Source organism: Molothrus ater, chromosome 20 (assembly GCF_012460135.2).
Source record: "Molothrus ater isolate BHLD 08-10-18 breed brown headed cowbird chromosome 20, BPBGC_Mater_1.1, whole genome shotgun sequence".
Lineage (NCBI taxonomy): Eukaryota > Metazoa > Chordata > Aves > Passeriformes > Icteridae > Molothrus > Molothrus ater.
In genome coordinates this window covers 7,681,436-7,695,682 of record NC_050497.2, presented here as the reverse complement: position 1 = coordinate 7,695,682, position 14,247 = coordinate 7,681,436, and the positions used below count along the sequence as shown (strand labels likewise).

Genomic DNA, 14,247 nt, shown 5'->3' with positions numbered 1-14,247 from the left:
GTTCCGCCGCACCACGGTTCCGAGGGCGGCCGGGCCGGGCCTGAGGGGAGGGCGAGGCCTGAGGGCGGCCTGAGCTCGTCCTGTCCTGCTGGGGCTCCTCAGCCCGACTTGTGACCGTAAACAAATACAGAATCACCTCCCCCGTGGGTTGTTGTGTCCCGATGCTGCTTGGACAATCCTGAGCTGAGCAAATGCTCGCACTTACCCCTACATTTCTCTGATCGTGCAAGGAGTGTGGTGTTAATTCTCATTGAAATGAGGTTTTGCTCCCTAAGAACGTCAGCTTTCATCTCAGCAATGTTTAATGCCACAAAAGGTGGCAGATGAAGGATATGAAGGTGAGGGTGAGAATGTGATTTGCTGCAAGGACAGCTTGGTCAGGACTGACTGTCACAGCCAGAGGAGCACACACTGCCCTCAGGATGTTCCATCCTGCCTGACCTTGACATTACCAAGAAAACTCTGTCACAGCCAACACAGGGACACAGCAAACAGAGAAACAGAGACTCTCAGCTACAAGCAATCCTTTATTGATCTCTAAAAGGTGTTTTTTTCTTAGCTTCAGAACATTAACTCCGACTGGGAGATGTTGGCAACCTGCGGCAGCTTCAGATAGACCGAGTTCCAGAAAGTCACAAAGCGGGACCTCAGGTCCTGCTTCACAGAGTTCTTGGTCATCTTGTGGTTGATATCCAGGTAATACTTGCTCTTGTCGGTGTAGGCTGGCCAGGAAACAGGCACGTCCGAATGGCCATTGTTGGGATCACTGGGGAAAAAAGAAAACAGAGAAGCTCAGTTTTGAAGTTTTTGGCAGGAATCCTGTCTGCTCAAGTCAGGCTTTAAGTAAGAGGAAAAGAGAGAATCTGACAGTGAGACAAGCCATAGGAATTCTCCCTGCCGGGAATGAGTGCATGACCTGCAGTCTCCTCCCTCCATCCCCACTGGTATCATCCCCAAGCTTCACAAAGGGACTTAACTTGTATCAACACCAGGATTCAGGAATACAAAATACAGACATGGAACACTCTGATTTTGGGAATGATCCTGAAAACTTCCTGGACAAAACCAGCAGCCTGAAGGGCTGCATCAAGCCCCAAACATGGAATGGGAATCACTCACCCACTCCTGGCAAAGTTGGTCCAGTAAGCAATAATGGCCTTTGAGAGAGTCCTGTGCTTGGGCCGGTAGCCCAGGGGGGTGGCAAAGGGCTTCCCAAACACGTACTGCAGGTCATCCATATGATCTGCCCCAACCCAGCGAGGGTAGAGGGGCATGCGGGATGGCTCGGAGAACACGTAGCTGTAGGTCTTGCCACTCCTGGGAAATCAAAGAGACTGGCTGAGCAGAAAAAGGGAGAAAAAGCAGAAAAAGGGCTGCAAATCCCAACCAACACGCCAAATACTGTCAAGGCCACAGATTCAGCCTTGGAAGATGCTCACATGCATCACCTCACATGGGGTGGTTTCAGGAGAAAACATCCTGAGGCCATTTTTAACTTCCATTTCCAATTCTCACCCTAACCCTCCTCCATGTGCAACACCCCCAGGGCTGAGCTGCTCACTTGGCATTCTGCAGGTGCAGGTCCAGTGCCACCTGTGTGGGAATCAGGAAGATGTAGTCAGTGATCAGATCCACCACTGTCTTCTTCACGACCTCCTGCTCGGGTTTGTCACCCCAGCTCTGCGTGTAGATGTTGTAGGTGGCGTTGGCTCCAGCCTCGCCCCTGTCCACGGTGAGGCCTTTGATCAAGTTGTACACCTGGTCACTGAAAAGACAAATGATATTAATTAATTACTGACCAGCAGCTTGAGGTAGGGCAGGGCTCTTGCCTGGTCCTTTCTCTTGAAGGTTCTGGACTTAGCAACAAAGGCCTGGGCACCCAGGCTTGGAGTGACATCCTGTGTGGAATGTCCACTCAAGTCTGACTCCTTGGGGTTTGGGAGCTACTCTGAAGAGCAGATGTCTGCTGCTGAGGGTTCTAAGGGCTCTGTCACTCACGCAGTGACCTTCACCAGCGGGCGGTTGATGGCGGGTACATCCACGCCGGCAAAGATGTGCCCATCCATGTTGTTGACCCCAGCCAGGTAATCGATGTCAGCAGCGTTGGCAAAGAGCTTCTCTGGCATCTCTGGGAGGAAATCCCCATCCACAACTGGAGCGAGGGCAATGGTGTGCACCATGGGCACTGCAGGAGACAAGAGCAGAGTCTGTAAGGTGGTGAGGAAACACAGATGTGTGGTCTGGCATATGCCATGACTCAAAGAGCTCAGGAAAGAACAGGCTCAGGTAAATGACAGCTTGAGCAGTGACTTCAGCATGGGCAGGAGGTCACCCACATGCAGGGTAAGCCTCATGACTATGGCTGAAGGAGAAGAGCAAGAGATGTGCCAGCCAAATACCATCTGGTAACATCCACAAATCCTCTCCTCCTACAAATTCCTTCCCAAAAAGCACAGCCAAAGATAGGAAAGAGCTGAACTTCTCATCCCACCTGGCCATGCTGTCTGATTGCCAGGACAGCCAGCCCCAGAGTGTGCAGTTGCACAGCAGTGTTTTGGCCACTCTCTGTTCTGACCAAGGCTAAACGCTGTGGTTTGTGACCAGCAGCACCAGGAGAATCTTCTTGGGAAAGGAATCCCCCTAGCACAAAAGCAGCAGCATTCCTGCACTCCACCCAGCGACTCAAATAGAAATAGCAGGATATGATTTTTTTTTGTTTGCTTGTTTGTTTACTCACTGTTTTCTGGGATTGCTCTTGCTGCTTTCACAGAACAGCAAGCCCAAACAGTTGCTTTGAGGCCAAGGCAGTGCCATTGGATAATCCCTCAGCCACTGCTGCCATTGCATGGTGGGCAGTGTGCATCTGGTGCAATGTGCATCTGCCCACAGAAAGGGGACTGCAAGAGCTCTCATTAATGTCCCTTTTCTGAAGGGCACAAGCAACACCTCAACACTGCTGGCAGTTGCTCCAGAGTCCTGCCAAGAGCCTGGGGAGCCCAGGGTGGCTGATGGCCCACATCATGGGCTGGGAGACTTACTGGGCAGGTGGGTGAGCTGCAGGTGGTAGGCCAGGGTCAAGTCCTTGGGATCAGAGTGGCGCAGGCAGTTGGCCAAGACAGTGGTGTTGTCTGTGGAGCAGCCCACCTTTTCTCCAAGCTGTGGCAGAAGAGAGAGAGAAACATCCAGTGTTAGCTCCCAAAGCCAGGGGTTGTTGTTAAGACTCAGAGCTGTGGGTTGGTTTTAATCTCAAAGCAGCAATTTTCCACAGCTCTGTTGGGTACAGGTCTGGTCCAATCCCTTCCTAGCCCTGCTCTCCTCTAGGGAAAAATTTTTAAGTTTCTACAATGCTTCAGGCATGATTTGCATGTTACCTTTTTGGCCCAGGGAGTGGATCCCTCTGGATGGCCCAGCTGCACAGCCCAACACCGCTCTGGCTGATGGCTCTCTTGAACAGGTCCTTGTTCTTTGGGGACAGCGTCTGGGGAGCAAAACGGAAACAAGAGGGGTTTGGGTACAAACTCCTGAGGAGACCACGGCCTGCCAAACCATGGCTTTGCAGGATGTGCACCTGTCCCAGGGAATCTTCAAGGTCTTGTGGTGTTCAACAGTCTCAGGAGCTAAAGTTAAAAAGTGAGATATTGAGAAGAGGAGCAGAGGAGGGGGACATGGAAAGTAAAGGCTGTTTCCCCACATGTCCCAAAAGCAAGAACACCTGGCTGCACTGGTGGGGCTGATGAAGCTGAAGAAGGAGGAGCAGCTACAAAGCACTGAGGCTGAGGATTGCTGTGCTGGCCAGGGCAGGACATTAATGAGGCAGCAGTGGGGAGGAAAGCAGATGAGTGCCAAGGGGTCCCTCTCTCCCACTGGCAGAGCAGGGGCTCTGATCAGAAACAATGAGGATAATCCACCTGCAGGGAGACACTGACGGCACCGGCCGATTCCCCAAAGATGGTGATATTGTCTGGGTCCCCCCCAAAGGCCTTGATGTTCCTCTTCACCCAGGCAATGGCCATGTGCTGGTCCTTCAGCCCGTAGTTCCCTGAGGGACAGAGATCCCCCGGCAGTGAGCAGGGGCACAGCCAAGCTGTCAAAGTGGGCACCCGGGACAGGGTCCCAGGGAGGGATCGGCCCGGGTACCTGGCAGGTTTTCGTCCCCGGTGCTCAGGAAGCCCAGCGGCCCCACGCGGTAGTTGATGGTCACCACAATGACGTTGCCCCTCACGGCAATCTCCTCCCCATCGTACAGGTAGTTGTCCAGGAAATTGGCTCCCTGGCCGCCTCCAACCAGGAAGGCACCGCCGTAGATATAAATCATCACAGGCATCTTGGTAGAGACTGGGAGGAGAGGAACAGGGGCAGAGTGAGCCCCCACTGAGCTGGGAGGTGCTGCCCCATCATCCCCTCATCCCCTCCCTGAGCACTGCTCCACCTGCCCTGGGCAGGAGCTGACTTGATGCTCTGCAAGAAAATCCTTGCTCTCCTCAGGAGGCTGCCCCTCCCACCAGGGTGAAGGTGAGGTAGGACATTGTCTGACACAGTTCCCACCTTTCCCCCTGAAAATCACTGCTCAGCACCTGCCCACTATGGAACAGAGCTGCTGAGAGAGGCTGCAGCACAATCTGTGCACACAAGGCAGCTGGGAAAGTCCATCCCACATCCCTGCCAAGCTCGTACCCTGTTTTCTCCCTTGAGGGACCCAGATGTTCAGGTAGAGACAGTCCTCACTCCCACGGACATCAGTCTGTGTCAGCTTCACCTGCATGCAGCGTTTTTTGAATTCCTTTGCCTTCAGAGTTCCTGAAAGGAAATAGGGCTGACCAGTTAAGTGCATCAGCTCCATTCTCTGGTTGGAAGTTGTCTGCTCACCCATCCTTTCCTCTCTGAGTACAGTGCAATGGCAGCAAAGCCTTCCCAGCCACTGTGCCTGGTATGAGGGAGTGACAAACTGGGAGACCTTCCCTTTTGAACCAGCTCTGGACAGCCAAAGCATGGGGAAGGCAGGTGCAGGTACCATGCCTGAGTTTTGTTACTTCCTGGTGTTACTTGAGTTTCTTGGGAACATTTAGACACAGACTCTCAGACCCTTCAGGAGACAAAGAGATTTTTCTTGGCCGTGCTTAGTCGATGAAAGCAGGCAAGAACATCTTTAGCTTGAGGAAAACCAACTAAAAGAAAGAGAAGCAAGAATAAAGCCCCAAACCAAAGGCATTCAGAAGTTGGACCTTACCATCCCAGCCAGGATGAGGTTGGGGGTCTTCCAGAGTCTTTGGAGGAGCAGCAAAGGGGATCCCTCTGAAGATGTCAACATAGTTCCCAAGGAGTCCCAGTTTCTTGCTCTCTCCTTCCACAAATCCTCCCTCAGTGAGTACCACACCCAGCTACAGGAGGCACCGTGGAGAAGAGAAAATCCATTGCTCTGTCCTTCATAACTCTGGCTTCCCACATTGCCACACATTCCCATCCCAGCCTCCCCATCCGTGCCCTTGGTCCCTCATGGAAAGCCCCCTGGTGCCACTGGAGCTGTGCCTGTGCAGGTGTCCTGCAGGTGCCCTTGGGAGCAGAGAGGCAGCAGCAATTCCCCCAAAGCCCCAAGGACAAATGGCAGGAGCAGAAAACCTTCAGCTTTAGGGTGCAAAGCCAGCCTTTGTACTTACTGTGGCAGCCCAGGCTACCCCAAGGTAGGAGCACAGGGCCAAGGCCAGGATGTGCCAGTGAGCCATGGTGAGAGCAGCCCTGAGGAGAAAGTCCCAGCTGGAGGGCTGTGTTTATAAAGGCACCCGTGCAGGTGTGTGTGCCAATGCCATGGGCCAGGATTGGCTCTGGGCTGAAGCAGGGCAGCCTCCACAGCCTTGTGCTTCAGTAGTCTGAGGTCAGTCCATGGCTGATGGGCATGGCTGTGTGAGAGCCCTGCAGCTGCTGCTTGTTTGGGCTGGAGGCCAAACCAAAGTCCAAGAAAATTCTTCAGTCCAAGAAAATTCCAGAGAAATTAAATCACATGGAGTCTTGACAAGCCACATCCAAGCACAGGGGGCTGATATAGTATTGAGCTGTACAGTAGAACATAATATCAGCAACCTTCGTAACACACTGGGGAATGTAAAAGATTCAAATGACAGCAAGTGTTAAAGCTGATTCCATCCAACAGCAGCCAGATTGCTCATCGAGTTCACAGAGTCCAGAATTTCTGTCTCCATTTCATTGCCACATCTATCAGAAAGCTTGAAGTTTCCTTCTTCCTCATATCTCTGCAGGCTCATGGCAGCAGCTCTTTGTCATCTTCACTCCTTGTTGTGTTTGTCAGAGAGAGAGGGGAATGGACAGATACAAAAAATAGTTTTGAAATTTGTCTCTAACAGAAAACTCATCTGTCAGTGTGCAATATCTTTCCACATTTAATCCCAGAGCTGGTAGAACATCTGCTGATAAGAGAAGCAAAGAAGGAAAGGATTCTTGTGCATTTTATGGTGAAATGAGAGTCTTCTCTCAGAACATGCAAAAATGGAGTTTGTGTTCCAGATTTCTAAAAAGGGACTCAGCCAGGTGAGCAATGGGTTGGTTTAACTTTGGCCCAACCTCTCTTGATCACACACTGGTACTATAAAAGACTCTCATGGCACCACTGAAGAAAGAAAATTTTAAAAAATCCATTCAAAGCTACATGCACTTGCACACTGACAGAGGAGCTCTGCCCTGGCTGGCAGGAAACCCCCCAGCACTTGGAATGATCTGTATGAAATGTGTTTTGGAAAGGCTTCTCCCTCTTCATTTGTTCTCCTGGAGCTACTGCAGCTACTCACTGGGACAGGGGCAAAGCAAGAAGGAACTGCAGGTACCCACTCCATCTGGAAATTCCTTTTCCTTTAAAAAGAAACAGTGGAGGCCAACAGTGAGAAAATGAAAGCTGTTTCTTGTGGGAGATCTCCCAGATTGTTCTTCTGGCAAAGCTGTTTGAGGTCAGGAGAGCACAGGAACACATGGCATCGATCCTTGGAAACTCTGCCCTTGGCTCCAGCCCTCTGGAAGCAGGCAGGAGGATGGTTCTAGTGCAGGGGCTCCCTGACTCTGGCTCTCCCCAGGGATGGGCTCCCCATCCTCCAGCCTCTCTGCATGGAGAACCTCAACACACACACCAGGGTCCCATCTCCTGTGACACCCCCTGCTCTCCTCCCAGCATCCACAGCCCCGATGTCCCACACCAGGTCCAGGCCTGTGGGGCAGCTCCAGCACAGCTGGGTCCCCCTGCTCTCCCCACAGGGTAGCAGGGCCTGGACAGATCAGGCCCAGTGTATGGTGTGTGGATGGGGACACGTGGTGGATAAGGTTTGTGGAAAGTTGTGCTCCTTGTCCTGCCCTGCTCATAGCTGCAGCTCCTCAACCCAATCCAGCCCAACCTCTGCCCCAAAACCAGTGGGGAATCACCACCCCCCATGGATTTATTCTGCCCCATCAGTTCCTGAGCAATGTCAGTGCATGATGAACAACAGTCAGGACTGGTTTGCATTCGCCTGTTGCAGCTGTAGCTCTCTATGATGTGGTTGGAAGTAGCAGGAACTTTGATGGTAACACAGGGAAATCCAGAGGACAGGTCAGGATTGGGGCTGTCCTGCCTGGGCTCACAGGGGCAATGAGGAAAAAACAACCCCAGGACCAAGAGCTGGCTGAGCAGGTAGAGACTGGACCCCAGCTGCCAGCAGCTTCCCTCGGACATCAGGGTGTCACAGCCAGGGGAACACACACTGCCCACACAATGGATGTCCTTTCCTGCCTGACCTTAATACTGGCAAGAAAATCCTGTCATGGCAAACAAAATGAGAACCAGAGTCACTCAGTTACAAGCCTTTAATGAACTATCTTTAAAGGGTTCAGAACATTAACTCCGACTGGGAGATGTTGGCAACCTGCGGCAGCTTCAGATAGACCGAGTTCCAGAAGGTCACAAAGCGGGACCTCAGGTCCTGCTTCACAGAGTTCTTGGTCATCTTGTGGTTGATATCCAGGTAGTACTTGCTCTTGTCGGTGTAGGCTGGCCAGGAAACAGGCACGTCCGAATGGCCATTGTTGGGATCACTGGGCATAAAGGAGACACAGAAGCTCAATTTTATCAGGGCATCTTGAGGATGCAGCTTAATGTGTGACCATGCAGAGTGTTTGACACTGGCACAAGCAATAGGAATTCTGCCTGCCAGGAGTGAGTTGATGACCTGCAGCCTCCTCCCTCCATCCCCACTGGCATCAGCCCAGCTTCACATGGGGACTTATGTCCTGCCTGAACACAAGGATTCAGGAGTAAACCTCATCAAGTGGAAGCAGAGATGGTAAGTAATGAAAATGCCTCTGTCTTTCCCAAGTGTGCTATGGATGAGGAGAATGCAGAGTAAACTCCAGCCCTGTGAGACACAGAGCCTTGCTCACAACACAAAGAAAGAGAACTTCTGGGAATGATCCTGAAAAGTTACTGGGCAAAGGCAGAAGCCTGAAGTGCTGCATCAAACCACAGATCACTCACCCAGTTCTGGCAAAGTTGGTCCAGTAAGCAATAATGGCCTTTGAGAGAGTCCTGTGCTTGGGCCGGTAGCCCAGAGGGGTGGCAAAGGGCTTCCCAAACACGTACTGCAGGTCATCAGCATGGTCTGCCCCAACCCAGCGAGGGTAGAGGGGCATGCGGGATGGCTCGGAGAACACGTAGCTGTAGGTCTTGCCACTCCTGGGAAATCAAAGAGACTGGCTGAGCAGAAAAAGGGAGAAAAGCAGAAAAAGGGCTGCAAATCCCAACCAACACGCCAAATACTGTCAAGGCCACAGATTCAGCCTTGGAAGATGCTCACATGCATCACCTCACATGGGGTGGTTTCAGGAGAAAACATCCTGAGGCCATTTTTAACTTCCATTTCCAATTCTCACCCTAACCCTCCTCCATGTGCAACACCCCCAGGGCTGAGCTGCTCACTTGGCATTCTGCAGGTGCAGGTCAGTGCCACCTGTGTGGGAATCAGGAAGATGTAGTCAGTGATCAGATCCACCACTGTCTTCTTCACGACCTCCTGCTCGGGTTTGTCACCCCAGCTCTGCGTGTAGATGTTGTAGGTGGCGTTGGCTCCAGCCTCGCCCCTGTCCACGGTGAGGCCTTTGATCAAGTTGTACACCTGGTCACTGAAAAGACAAATGATATTAATTAATTACTGACCAGCAGCTTGAGGTAGGGCAGGGCTCTTGCCTGGTCCTTTCTCTTGAAGGTTCTGGACTTAGCAACAAAAGGCCTGGGCACCCAGGCTTGGAGTGACATCCTGTGTGGAATGTCCACTCAAGTCTGACTCCTTGGGGTTTGGGAGCTACTCTGAAGAGCAGATGTCTGCTGCTGAGGGTTCTAAGGGCTCTGTCACTCACGCAGTGACCTTCACCAGCGGGCGGTTGATGGCGGGTACATCCACGCCGGCAAAGATGTGCCCATCCATGTTGTTGACCCCAGCCAGGTAATCGATGTCAGCAGCGTTGGCAAAGAGCTTCTCTGGCATCTCTGGGAGGAAATCCCCATCCACAACTGGAGAAAAGGCAAGGGTGTGCACCAGGGGCACTGCAGGAGACAAGAGCAGAGTCTGTAAGGTGGTGAGGAAACACAGATGTGTGGTCTGGCATATCCCAAGAAAAGGCTGAGGTAGGCGGTGTGCATCAGGTGCAATGTGCATCTGCCCACAGAAAGGTGACTGCAAGAGCTCTCATTAATGTCCCTTTCTGAAGGGCACAAGCAACACCTCAACACTGCTGGCAGTTGACCCCGTGTCCTACAGGAGGTTTCGAGAGCCCAGGGTGGCTGATGGACCAGAGCACAGGGCGGGGCACTTACTGGGCAGGTGGGTGAGCTGCAGGTGGTAGGCCAGGGTCAAGGCTTTGGGGTCAGAGATACGGAGGCAGTTGGCCAAGACAGTGGTGTTATCTGTGGAGCAGCCCACCTTTTCTCCAAGCTGTGACGGAAGAGAGAGAGAGAAACATCCTAGCATTACTTCCAAAGCCAGGAGTCATTTTTAGGCAGTCAGATATGTGGGTTAGTTTTAATCTCATTTCAATCTCAAAGCAGCAACTTTCCACAGCGCTATTGGCCACAGCTCCTGCCCAATTGCTTCCTAGCCCTGCTCTGTTCTAGGGAATTGATTTCTTTCTTTTAAAAGTCCTTCAGGAATGATTTGCATATTACCTTTTTGGCCCAGACAAGTGGATCCCTCTGGATGGCCCAGCTGCACAGCCCAACACCGCTCTGGCTGATGGCTCTCTTGAACAGGCCCTTGTTCTTTGGGGACAGCGTCTGGGGAGCAAAACGGAAACAAGAGGGGTTTGGGTACAAACTCCTGAGGAGACCATGGCCTGCCAGACCCCACTGATAATGCCTGGTGGTGTGGTGTTCAAGAGTCTCAGGAGTTAACATTTGAAGGTGAGATGCTGAGAAGGGGGGACATGGAAAGTAAAGGCTGTTTCCCCACATGTCCCAAAAGCAAGAACACCTGGCTGCACTGGTGGGGCTGATGAAGCTGAAGAAGGAGGAGCAGCTACAAAGCACTGAGGCTGAGGATTGCTGTGCTGGCCAGGGCAGGACATTAATGAGGCAGCAGTGGGGAGGAAAGCAGATGAGTGCCAAGGGGTCCTTCTCTCCCACTGGCAGAGCAGGGGCTCTGATCAGAAACAATGAGGATAATCCACCTGCAGGGAGACACTGGCGGCACCGGCCGATTCCCCAAAGATGGTGATGTTGTCTGGGTCCCCCCCAAAGGCCTTGATGTTCCTCTTCACCCAGGCAATGGCCATGTGCTGGTCCTTCAGCCCGTAGTTCCCTGAGGGACAGAGATCACCCGGCAGTGAGCAGGGGCACAGCCAAGCTGTCAAAGTGGGCACCCGGGACAGGGTCCCAGGGAGGGATCGGCCCGGGTACCTGGCAGGTTTTCGTCCCCGGTGCTCAGGAAGCCCAGCGGCCCCACGCGGTAGTTGATGGTCACCACAATGACGTTGCCCCTCACGGCAATCTCCTCCCCATCGTACAGGTAGTTGTCCAGGAAATTGGCTCCCTGGCCGCCTCCGAGAAGAAAGGCACCGCCGTAGATATAAACCATCACAGGCAGCTTGGTAGAGACTGGGAGGAGAGGAACAGGGGCAGAGTGAGCCCCCACTGAGCTGGGAGGTGCTGCCCCTCCATCCCCTCATCCCCTCCCTGAGCACTGCTCCACCTGCCCTGGGCAGGAGCTGACTTGATGCTCTGCAAGAAAATCCTTGCTCTCCTCAGGAGGCTGCCCCTCCCACCAGGGTGAAGGTGAGGTAGGACATTGTCTGACACAGTTCCCACCTTTCCCCCTGAAAATCACTGCTCAGCACCTGCCCACTATGGAACAGAGCTGCTGAGAGAGGCTGCAGCACAATCTGTGCACACAAGGCAGCTGGGAAAGTCCATCCCACATCCCTGCCAAGCTCGTACCCTGTTTTCTCCCTTGAGGGACCCAGATGTTCAGGTAGAGACAGTCCTCACTCCCACGGACATCAGTCTGTGTCAGCTTCACCTGCATGCAGCGTTTTTTGAATTCCTTTGCCTTCAGAGTTCCTGAAAGGAAATAGGGCTGACCAGTTAAGTGCATCAGCTCCATTCTCTGGTTGGAAGTTGTCTGCTCACCCATCCTTTCCTCTCTGAGTACAGTGCAATGGCAGCAAAGCCTCCCCAGCCATTGTGACCAGTCTGAGTAATATGTTGTACCATTTCCCATATGTGCCAGATTGAGGAGAGAGAAGTGAAAATAAAGCCCCAAACCAAAGGCATTCAGAAGTTGGACCTTACCATCCCAGCCAGGATGAGGTTGGGGGTCTTCCAGAGTCTTTGGAGGAGCAGCAAAGGGGATCCCTCTGAAGATGTCAACATAGTTCCCAAAGAGTCCCAGTTTCTTGCTCTCTCCTTCCACAAATCCTCCCTCAGTGAGCACCACACCCAGCTACAGGAGGCACCGTGGAGAAGAGAAAATCCATTGCTCTGTCCTTCATAACTCTGGCTTCCCACATTGCCACACATTCCCATCCCAGCCTCCCCATCCGTGCCCTTGGTCCCTCATGGAAAGCCCCCTGGTGCCACTGGAGCTGTGCCTGTGCAGGTGTCCTGCAGGTGTCCTTGGGAGCAGAGAGGCAGCAGCAATTCCCCCACAGCCCCAAGGACAAATGGCAGGAGCAGAAAACCTTCAGCTTTAGGGTGCAAAGCCAGCCTTTGTACTTACTGTGGCAGCCCAGGCTACCCCAAGGTAGGAGCACAGGGCCAAGGCCAGGATGTGCCAGTGAGCCATGGTGAGAGCAGCCCTGAGGAGAAAGTCCCAGCTGGAGGGCTGTATTTATAAAGGCACCCGTGCAGGTGTGTGTGCCAATGCCATGGGCCAGGATTGGCTCTGGGCTGAAGCAGGGCAGCCTCCACAGCCTTGTGCTTCAGTAGTCTGAGGCCAGTCCATGGCTGATGGGCATGGCTGTGTGAGAGCCCTGCAGCTGCTGCTTGTTTGGGCTGGAGCCCAATCTCCTCAGGTATCTTTTTGATTTTCCACATGGCCACCATCCCAGTCAGACTATACTTCCCACATTCAGAGAGATTTGGGAATGCAACTTCTCTGTTATTTTTCCTCTCTGGTGTTTTACTAGCTCATTTGGATGCTTTCCTCTCTCTTGGGAGCTTTTTGAGCTTCCTTGAGGACTCATTAGCCAGTTATTATGAAAATGTAGACACCCATTTATCCATAGCAATGGTGAACACTTTTTTCCAGGTCTGGACATCAGCATCCAGTGGTTTAGTTGAGATTTCTTCATGACAAAGATGGCATTGTGTGGGTGACAGGTCCTGCTGAGGCTAATCAGGCTCTCACCCCAAAACGGGGAATTGTTATATCCCTCTCTAAGAAACAGGGAAGGGACCAGGTTTGCACTCTGCCTGTGGCTCACAGAGACATGGGGCTGTCACTGGAACATGTGAAAATGAAGTTTGTGCTCCAGATTCCAGAAGAGAAGGGACTCAGCTGAGTGACCAGTGGTTTCATTTAGTTTTGGCCCAACTTCTGCATCAAGGGGCAATGCAAGAGGAGAAAGCCATTAAGATTTCTTTTTTTCTTTAAAGAGTGCAGACGAAGGCCACCAGTGAGAAAATGAAAGATGTTTCTTGTGGGAGATCTCCCAGATTGTCCTTCTGGCAAAGCAAATCAGGGTCAGGTGTGCACAGGAACACAGGGCATTGATTCCTGGTAGAAAGCCAGGTTTGCTCCATCCCAGGATGTGTGGGGTGTGCTGGGAGGGCAGTGCTCTTCACCACATCCCCAGGTCCCCTCACCTCAAGTGGACTTTTGCCAGGCAGTTTCTCCCTGTGCCTCCTCTGTTGTTCCCTAAAGGGATAAAGCAGAACAAGGCAGCAGCTTCAGCAGCTGGAGGTCTCCAGCCCATCTCCCCCCTGTTCCTGAGCTCTCCCTTTCCCACAGGGATCCAGCATGTGGGACATCTCTGGCACAGCTGAGCCCTCTGTCCCCCACCACTGTGGGGTCTTTGAGTCAGGGGTGGTGGCACGTCTGTGTGTCTGTGTTACAGCTGCTGCTCTTCCTCCTGCTCATCCCAGCAAGGTGGGAACTGTTGGGTTCCTTCTGTGAGAGCTCTGGCATGGTGTAGAAACAGAACCAGCCCCAAATACCTAGGAGACAGCCTCCACCATAAAGGAGGAGACAAAACCATAAGCCCGGCTTAGAAGATGTGATTAATGATAAAAGAACTGTTTTCAGCCTGTAGGGTGCAGCAGTAGCACATTTTAACGGAAACAGAGAATAGCAGCTTGGAAGGGATCTCAAGGATCACCTGATCCAAACCTCCCTTGGCAAAGCCCGGTCTAGTTAAGACAGCCCAGCACTCTGTCCAGCTGATCTGAGAAGTGTCCAGTGTTGGGGAGTCCACCACTTCCCTGGGGAGGTTATTCCAATGACTGATTGCTCTCACTATGAAAATTTGTCCTCTAGTACCCAATTGTATCTGCCCAGCAGTCACTCGTACACATTACCCCTCATTTTTTCCATGTGACACCTCCTAAAGGGAGTCTCCATCTTCTCTGTAGCCACACTTTAAACATTTGAACTTGGTGATTTCTCCCCTTTTCAGGTGGGCTGACACTGCAGTTCTAGAGCTCACCTGAGTATCGTCAGAGCTGAGGGGGGGCTCCCAGAGCTGTGAAAGCAGGTGGCAGCACAGCACAGGGAAATGCTTTTAAAGGAG

The 14,247-nt window shown here is 52.5% G+C and overlaps 2 protein-coding genes across 2 annotated transcripts; both read right to left on the bottom strand.

Annotated features, from left to right (window-relative positions):
- Nucleotides 1-514: 514 nt before the first annotated feature.
- Nucleotides 515-5,720, bottom strand: LOC118693476 (bile salt-activated lipase-like). Its single transcript, XM_036394112.1, is given in 12 exon segments — nt 515-766; nt 1,120-1,317; nt 1,562-1,765; nt 1,999-2,185; nt 3,039-3,156; nt 3,372-3,385; nt 3,388-3,478; nt 3,909-4,039; nt 4,138-4,335; nt 4,675-4,797; nt 5,228-5,378; nt 5,655-5,720. Coding segments are annotated over 12 exon segments (1,686 nt in total). The 3' UTR covers nt 515-561.
- Nucleotides 5,721-7,862: 2,142 nt separating this feature from the next.
- Nucleotides 7,863-12,302, bottom strand: LOC118693449 (bile salt-activated lipase-like). Its single transcript, XM_036394039.2, is given in 12 exon segments — nt 7,863-8,067; nt 8,507-8,704; nt 8,948-8,969; nt 8,972-9,150; nt 9,385-9,571; nt 9,842-9,959; nt 10,190-10,297; nt 10,690-10,820; nt 10,919-11,116; nt 11,456-11,578; nt 11,810-11,960; nt 12,237-12,302. Coding segments are annotated over 12 exon segments (1,686 nt in total).
- Nucleotides 12,303-14,247: the final 1,945 nt, after the last annotated feature.